At 37.6% G+C, this 9,033-nt stretch overlaps 1 protein-coding gene across 1 annotated transcript; it reads left to right on the forward strand.

Annotated features, from left to right (window-relative positions):
- The first annotated feature begins 259 nt into the window (after positions 1-259).
- On the forward strand, positions 260-8,966 carry LOC116448795 (cytochrome P450 2J2-like). The gene is made up of 9 exons (XM_032119732.1): positions 260-430; positions 1,443-1,605; positions 2,114-2,263; positions 3,673-3,833; positions 4,718-4,891; positions 5,126-5,267; positions 5,939-6,126; positions 6,259-6,400; positions 8,139-8,966. Exons 1-9 carry the CDS (start codon positions 260-262, stop codon positions 8,315-8,317), a joined length of 1,470 nt encoding a protein of 489 aa, XP_031975623.1. The 3' UTR covers positions 8,318-8,966.
- Positions 8,967-9,033: the final 67 nt, after the last annotated feature.

Genomic DNA, 9,033 nt, shown 5'->3' on the forward strand with positions numbered 1-9,033 from the left:
AAAAAAAGAGTGGGTGTGGCTTGGCAGACTAAAAAGGATCACATAGTTTGGTTTTCTAAGGACTTCAGCTTGGGAAAACTGTAGATTGTCAGAGAGAGATGGCTACAGGAGGTATATCCTCAGAAAGAGTTTGGATTCAGTAGAAGAAACACATCTCCACAAATCCAAATTTTCAGAAGAAGTCATACAAAAAAAAAAAAAAAAAAAAGACAAGACCAAGAAAAGCCAAAACCCAATGACAAGTTCAAATTTTGATAAAATGTTGGGGATTACTGAGATTTTTATAGCTCTAGTAGTATGTCTCCTGATTTTGCAGCTCCTAAAGCTGCAATGGATGCGTACCCAGCTTCCTCCAGGACCAGTTCCTCTCCCCATCATCGGAAATTTGTGGCTGCTGGACTTCAAACTTCGCCGAGAAACTCTCAGTAAGGTATTTATTTAATCTCTGTGGTTGAAAATCAGTCTGAATCTATTTTAACTTAAATTGTACATTGCATTGGAACAGCCTAAAATGCTAATTTTTAAACCTTAAGCTTGATTACCAGCCAGTTTCAAAGACTCTAAGGACCCTGCATTATTAAAAATATTTCTGAGCAATAAACCCCAACATTGCTTTAGTCCTTGCTATTTTCCTCTCTCTTTTGGTTACATTCTCACGAGCACTGTCACAGAATGGTATTTCTTTGGCAGTTTCATTCTGTTTCTGTGTTGATATCCAGTCCTGTAAGCCACTTCTAGTAGAGCTCCCCTTGCCTGACACCAATGTCACTGAAACACCTCCATTAGAAGACCAAACACATACTCTAAACAGACTCTTTTTTTTCCTTGTTTTCACAGTAAAAGGATTTTTTGTCTGCCATAAACAGGTTACTGCTAAAACAAAGCAGGAAAATCTGATTGCTGTTATGTTCACAGCACGACTGCTTTATAAATCAATCAAAACTATTTTTAAAAAGTAAGGAACTTGCTTCCCACTATTGCAAGGAAAAATATAAGCATGATACGATGAATGACAACAGAGGAAAATAAGAAAAATCCTGTGGAAGCTATAGAAAAGAATGCAAGAACATTTCTTTGCTTTCTTTCTAAGTTAGCATTTTGGCTCATTATTAAAATAAAGAGAAAAGCTCGGGGATTTTGCTTGTATTCATTTGTTCTTTGATTCAGAGCAGACAGAGTAACCTGCTGTTTTTCTTGCAGTGAAATTTCCAGAGGTGTTCTTCTGAGAGATGTCCTTAGCATCTATTCCATAAAGAACAATTATGTTCTGTTCCCAAAGCACACTAAGAACAGAAAGACTTTTTTTTTCTGAAACACGCAATTCAATTTCATGCCGACAAAGGGATTTAGTTACAACAATAGAAAACCCTTAAATAAATTGATATTTGAGTGCATGCTTCCCCTGATTTATAATTATGAATTTCCTGTTATCAACTCTTCAGTTAACCAACATCTATGGAAACATCTACACACTGTGGATGGGACAGACACCTCTGGTTGTACTGAATGGATACAAAGCAGTAAAAGATGGCATCATCACCCACTCAGAAGAAGTTTCTGGAAGACCTCTCACCCCTTTCTACAGAGATATGATGGGCGAGAAAGGTATAAGATGTTACACAAGACTGAGGCAGGAGCAAGGTCTAAAGAAGGAAGAGGTTTTCCTGTGCACACCCATCAGCTACTGCTGTAGCAGGGCATAACTGGGCTTTCATTGCAAAAATGTTTCATGCAGAGCTAAGCATGTTAAGGAAAAACCAAAAATTTCTTGTTGTATAAAGCACATCACTCAGTCTTTTTCCTTCCCGATAGATCCAAAGGAATACTTGCCTGGAGAAGTTGCCCTTCAATTGTATCATTTCTAAACCAAAGGACTGTTCATGTAGAAGATATCTATAAACAAAGCTGTTCTGTCCTTACCAAAACTCACTCAGTTTCCAAGGACACATTTATGAGCAGCCCGAGGTCATAAAGTCCTCAGAAACCAAATCCCAGCTTCTAAAATCATTTTATCTTGTCAGTGAAATATAACCTAATCTAAATCAAAATTTGCCTTCTGAAGTGAAAGGATTTCCCTTCCCAGCAATGAACTAAGTGTTTCTGTGTTTTTCAGGTATTTTCCTGACAAATGGCCACACCTGGAAACAACAGAGACGCTTTGGCATGACAATTATAAGAAGCCTGGCACACGGTAAGAACAATTTGGAGCGTCAAATTCAAACAGAGGCCTGTCACCTTGTGGACATCTTTGCAAACACAAAAGGTAAATTCACTAGAAGAACAACACTTAGAGCTCTTCCTGAAATATTAAGGGTGGTAAAAGTTTCACAATACATTTTTACAAGTAATATAGATATTTTTGATATTAGTAGAACTTTCACTGGCTTCTTAACTGCATTCTTTACAAAAAATGTTTTGTCTGCACAGTGGGTAGTATAAAATTGTTTTTTTTAAATAAGGAGAGTTTAAAAAATGTTTATTATCAACACAGCTGGTAATAATTCTTATATTCAAGGAGTATAGAAAAACCCTCCTTAAAATACACAATGTGTGACCTGCTACAAGTCATTCTAGGACAGCAGACTTTTAGGATTTGGCAGAGAAATAACCCCAGCACAAGGAATGTATCATTCAGTTATCCAGCTAAACTTCTTTTTAAGATTTAGATGAAATAGAAACCAATAGAATTTTAGCAAGCTGCCAAAATAAAGCAATTAAATATAAATATTCTGAGCAGCCAAATCCCTCATCCACATCGTTTTCCATACTGATGTGAAAACACAGAAAGGTTGCCTGAGGTCTCTCTCCAACTCTCCTTGGACTAGGCCCATCTCTTTTCCGAGAGCAACACATTCACACATCTTTAAAATGTAGGAGAGGAAAAAAACCAGATACTCTGAGTCCCTCCTGTACAGCCCAAATCTTCACCTACCACGCAATCTTTTCTCAATTTTAAACTCAATAAATGTATTTACTCTTTCCAAGAACAACCAAGAGCACCGGACTGAAGTCAGGGATGCATTTTCCATAGGAGTATACTTCAAAAGTTGTCCTTGCCATTGAAATGTGTACTCAATTTATTTTTTTCTGGATTTAATCCTTTTCAATGGCAGATGTTTTCCACCCTATTATATGAGCTTTGCCTTTTCAGTCTGTGGGAAAAAAATACATATATGGTTGGATTGTTAAGTTGCTACTTGAAAACCAAAAAGAGACAAGTCATTTCAGCAAAACTAAGAAAATAAAACTCTAAAATATTTTTGGTGGTTGGCGGGGAGAGGGTGGGGGAGGAGGGGGGTGGTTTTTTGGTTTGGTTTTTAACTGCCAAACTTAAATATCTACCTCCATATTTGAAGGCATATGCTCTAACTAATTGTTTGTGTTTCCATACAGCCCAGACCACAAGTCAGAGAAAGGAAAAGAGACTTTATGTTTGTCTTCTCAAAACTGATAATCACTGTGTTTTACAAGAGTAAAGAGCAGATTGAAAATTAAGATCCCCTGCACTTACAATTCATGCAGTTAATATGTATTAAACCAGGCTTCATTTACATGAAATTTATCTAAAAGTAGTCTGATCCCCCACTGTTTTAACCATTAAAAAAAAAGTCTTCCTCATTTTTCTTGTTGTAGTCTATTCAGAAGTTCTCACAGCACCTCCCATATTCACAGGCAAACCTTTTGACCCCCACACTTCCATCGCCCGTGCAATTGCAAATATCATTTGTGCTGTTGTTTTTGGTCATCGCTTCTCCAGCGAGGATGAATCTTTCAGCAAACTCATCAAAGCTATTTATTTTGTGATCTATTTTCAAGGTACTATCTGGGGCAGGGTAAGAACCTAATTTTCTTGTTCTTGTTCCTTAAGGTGCATTTGCACTTGACAAGTCAAAACAAATTAAAAGTCAGTGACAATTATTCACAAACATTTCCGTTTCCAAATGTACCATTGTTCTACAAGCTACAGTGAAGTAATAAATCAATACACACCTTCTATATGTCATTACTGGCTTCTAATCCTTCTTTATGTCTGTAAATCATGTCCTAAAGTTAAAATTCTAGATCATCAGTGATTTTCACAGATTTCCAATGAGAAGTCATTTGCAGAACACTGTGCATTTCTTAGTTCTCAAAATGAAAGCAACTTCTAAAATTTAACTTTCATTTAGTCTTGCAAATCCAGAAATGCAGTTAATAAGAACTAAGTCTTCAAGTTTATGTTCTTTTGAAAAGATATCTTGCTTCTCATGTAATTCATATTAATATCAAGATCTGAGTTATTCTGACCTTCCTGTAAGATACAGGTTACAACTTCATCACATCAAGAATATTTTTTAAGTTCTTGAAACCCTAGCTATTGCTTAAATTGTGCAGATTTTGGCACACTGGCATTCTAAAAGACTATCAGGTTCTTCATACAGGGAGGCCTAAAAAAATTACGGTAAAAAATTCAAGGTTGAGAAAATCTGTTTGTGAGTCAGATTCAGCACTCAATTACCCACCCATTTTCAGAACCCCTGTTACATTATCAGGTAATACATTATTAGGTAATGATCCAAAAAGTAAACTATAATAACATTCCCAGTATTTAATCTCTTTTACTTGTGTCTATTGCCCCTCATCCCAATTTGGTTGCCCATTTGTTGCAGTGACTTCACAATTATCAGGGAATCAGAACTGGGATCTCACATTCCTTGCTTTCTGTTTAACACCTCAGCTATACGATGCTTTCCCATGGCTCATGCACTGTCTCCCAGGGCCTCACCAGGAAGTGTTCGCATACAACGACTTCATGCACAGTTTAGTCACGAAGGAGGTCCAGGCTCATGAGAGACAGAACACAGGTGATCCACAGGATCTCATTGACTTCTACCTGGCTCAAATAACAAAAGTAAGTATCTGTTTATCACATTCTCCCTTCCTTGGCTTCAATGCCTACCACAAACACCTGCTGTTTCAGTAACTGCCAAAGGATTTTTACATGCACACTTTATTTGTGTAGCAGTGAAAGTGTTTGTTTTGGTGGGTTGCTCACTGTTTTCATCAAACGATGACAGTTTCTATGTGACTGATGAAATGTCTGAAATTATCCATTTCATAGTCCTCTTGTGAATATACCCTACAGACCAAGGACGACCCTACTTCTACATTCAATAAAGACAATATGGTTCAGACTGTGGTTGATCTTTTGCTGGGAGGGACAGAAACAACAAGCACAACCCTTCTCTGGGCACTGCTCTACATGGTACAATACCCAGAAATACAAGGTGAGCAAAAACACTATCAGAGAGAACTCCATTCAACATCATAATGAACATCATCAGTGTAATTAGCTCAACCACTTGCAAGACATCAAAAAATCCCTCAGTTGTGCACACAAATGATGTACATCACGATATACAGGATGCTGTACATCAGCAGTTAAGATCTAGAAAATGGAAGGTCAATAAATGAAACAAACAGGTGCTTCCCTGTCTGGTTCACCAGCAAAACTAGCAGAAATTAGTAGTAGCCACTGTTTTACCTCACTAGAAGGGGTTGGCAAGACAGAACAACAAGTTAAAGACCTTTCATATGCAACCTAGCCTCCTCCTAACCTTCAAAGTGGAAAGGTTTTTTAAAGATACCTGATCTGATGCATACTTATAAACAATGGAAATTATACCTGCCATTTCAAATTTTAATCCATTTTTTGAAACACAGAACTGTACTACCCTCATCACCAAGTAGGATCTGTCTTAAATGAGACATCATCCTATGCTTTGGGGAGATGCACTTGCTCAACTGAAACCTACACAGCAGTCAAACCCCACGCCAATGCATTTCATAGCAATATAATTTATTTCCCTCCTACAGAACATTCTCATACAAAAATCTGCTGGAAAAAAATGGGGGGAAAAAGCAGGGGGGAAAAAAAGATATTTTCATTTCTCTGCAGAAAAGGTTCAAAGAGAGATAGAGGCTGTTCTGGAACCCTCCCATGTCATCAGCTATGAAGACCGTAAGAAGCTGCCCTACACGAATGCTGTGATTCACGAGGCTTTGCGCTACAGCAACGTCACCTCCGTTGGGGTCCCTCGACAGTGCCTGAGGAGTACAACTCTGCTGGGTTTTCACATTAAAAAGGTACAGAGGAGACCCTCCTGTTTCTTAAATCTTTGAGCTGTTAATATTCAGCATTTATATGACATAGAAGGAAAATCTAAAAAAAAAGAATCAAGCACGCATGGGAAACAAGATCTCTGCTGTTTCTTGCAGGGCACACTTGTGTTGCCAAATCTGCACTCTGTGGTGTACGATACTGAGCACTGGGCAACCCCTTGGAAGTTCAACCCAGATCATTTCCTTGATTTGGATGGCAACTTTGTGAACAAAGAGGCATTCTTACCTTTCTCAGCAGGTAACACCCTGACCTTGAATATTCCTGTTCGCTGTGTTTTCCTGCAAGGTCAAAAACACTATTTCTAAGTTCTAAGATTTTAAAAACATACATTTATAAAAATGTATTTGACACAAAGATTTAAAGTCAGGTCTTCTACTGTAAGATCCACAAATATTGTTGTGCATTTGTATTTTTCATATATTCAAACAGAGGATAAGTATGGCTGGGAGACACAATGCTCTTTCCTCAGCATACATAGGCTTCCTACCATAAAGATATCTGAGCTTTGTATCTCCTAATGTGTTAAATCAAGGTAATTCCCTGTTAAATCAAGGTAATTCCCTTAAATCAGGAAATTGATTTATTTTCACCTTACAAACAGAAAGGCCAATGACAAAAGTAATGTGATTTTTCAAAATACACAGAAAAAAATCTGTGAAGAAGTAGGAAATGAAACCTCAGTCCCCTAAATCCTACCTCAGTAGTCTAGCACCAGGTTTTCTTGTATCTGTAGAAAACTAGCAAAATCCAGTATTTTCAGTAGAATATTATTTGGCAACCAAAAAAATTGTAACTTTTCAAAAGCATATTACAATGTACAACTTAGCTAACTTACAGTGTAAAACACAGGGATTCAAAGATATGGCAAGGGAAAAAAAGAAAAAAAGAGTAAAAAAACAGTATAAAACAATTCTAGCAAGTTTCTCTAGTTTACCAGTTTCCCCAGTACAAAGATTGTGGGAAAAAAAGCAACACAAAACAGGAAACTGATATCATTACCAAAAATTTCCCAATAAAACCACTGGGAAACAGCTGAGGCTTTTTTTGTGTTACAGTGACATTACACTATTACACACTTCTAGCAGAGAAAAAGCAAAGAGCACACTGAGTAACACACAGATTAAATGTGGTAAATCCAGATTTGAAAACAATTTGCCTAAATTGCCTGTAAATCCTAAAATCATCTTTGCAGAACAGGTATTTATCATCTTACCTCTTTCACTCACCAAATGACCATTAATTGAGACAACTAATTTGGGCTCCCATTTCAACCCTGAAATAGGACTATGTCTTTAATTTGCTCTGGTTGTTTTCTGATTATGTAATCAGATTATTTATATATTCTGAATATCTAGCTCTTTTTTTTTTTTAGTCTGGAATACATAGATATGCTGGAATAACCCATGAAAACAATATGCCAAAATGCGTCACTGAGTCTATGTATCACTGCATATTTCACTCCCTTAGCTCACACATCTGCTCCAGACAGTGCTAGGGCTACAAGGACCCAATACACCCTTCTAAATTTCTGTTCAAGAAATCCTGATTCCATCCTTCTCCTTGGCTTCAGAACCACATCCCACAATGCTCCAGCCCCTCCCTTCTCAACAACCGAAACAAGACTCTAAAGTATATGGAATCCAAATTTTTAAAATCTGACTTAGCTGAGAAGCAATTCATGGCCCTCACAGAGCAAGAACCAACAACGGGAAGGGAGAATCCCATACATGCTCCAGGGGTGAAAAAACCCAAGCAAACCCAAACAAAACACCAAATCAAACACTTGACAGAGATGCACAGTTTCTCAGTTAAATGTTTCCCTCCCTCCTCCAAAAGCATCTCCTCTCCTTACAGAAGGAAATAGAAAATAATTATCTTACATGAACAGAATTTATGGAGCTCAGTAGAAATTCATGTGAAATTCTTTTACAGAATTTAACTTTACTCAACCAACTCTCTTGGTTTTCGTCTGCAGGGCACCGGGTATGCCTAGGGGAACAGATGGCACGAGTTGAACTGTTCATCTTCTTTACCAGCCTCCTTCGGGCATTTACATTCCAGCTCCCTGAGGGAGTGAAGGAAATCAATCTGGAGTACATTTTGGGTGCAATACTGCAGCCACATCCATATAAACTCTGCGCTATTCCACGCTAGTCTGCAACACACTACAATGCTGAGACTTCAACCTGTTCATAACTGCAGATCCTTTGAAAACACATTTCACTATCTCAATCATATTCAAATGTAGGTAGCTCAACACAGCAAATGAATAGTGTTTTTATTTAGGAGGTCTGACCTCATCTACTGAACTTTCTGAAATGAAAATAAGTGGACTTGCCAAAGCTCACATACTTAAGTCTTTAGCATATACAAACACACAATATTTCCAAAAAAAAAAATCTATTTTCACACTTACAGTAGCAGTGGATTAGCTGTAGGATTTTAGAGAAGTGGCCCGTATCAAGTAGTTTCCTGCATATGTGCTCTGTCAGGTATCACACTCTTAAAATGGCACAACTGTTCAGTAAGCATGCTTGAATAAAATTTTCTTCAGTAAGATGTTACTCTTCCAAGTCCACAGGTCTTTTCTTACATCTTCTCACGGGAGGTAACAGTGTACACACACACAGTGTTGATTCCTTTGCTTTTCACTCTCCCACAAAGCATTATATAGTGTAGCATAAGCTTCACACACACAGAAACCAGCATAGTGTGGGGCCTCTCATAACCATGGCCCATTTAGAAATCCTTACTTTTTTTTTTGCTTCCTCAGTATCATCACAACTCGGGTCCATGCACTTTCACAAACCTTTCCTTCTGTTTAGAAGGATTCTTGTATGATCCAATAATTTCCTATTTGAAGAGAAAGG

This window comes from Corvus moneduloides, chromosome 10 (assembly GCF_009650955.1).
Source record: "Corvus moneduloides isolate bCorMon1 chromosome 10, bCorMon1.pri, whole genome shotgun sequence".
Lineage (NCBI taxonomy): Eukaryota > Metazoa > Chordata > Aves > Passeriformes > Corvidae > Corvus > Corvus moneduloides.

What these genes read in the sequence shown, in the direction of transcription:
- LOC116448795 (XM_032119732.1), top strand. Translation starts at nt 260, where the DNA reads ATGTTGGGGATTACTGAGATTTTTATAGCTCTAGTAGTATGTCTCCTG. An exon ending in AGATATGATGGGCGAGAAAG is followed by an intron (nt 1,606 to 2,113) that starts GTATAAGATGTT and finishes TGTGTTTTTCAG; the next exon opens with GTATTTTCCTGACAAATGGC. An exon ending in TGGGTTTTCACATTAAAAAG is followed by an intron (nt 6,127 to 6,258) that starts GTACAGAGGAGA and finishes TGTTTCTTGCAG; the next exon opens with GGCACACTTGTGTTGCCAAA.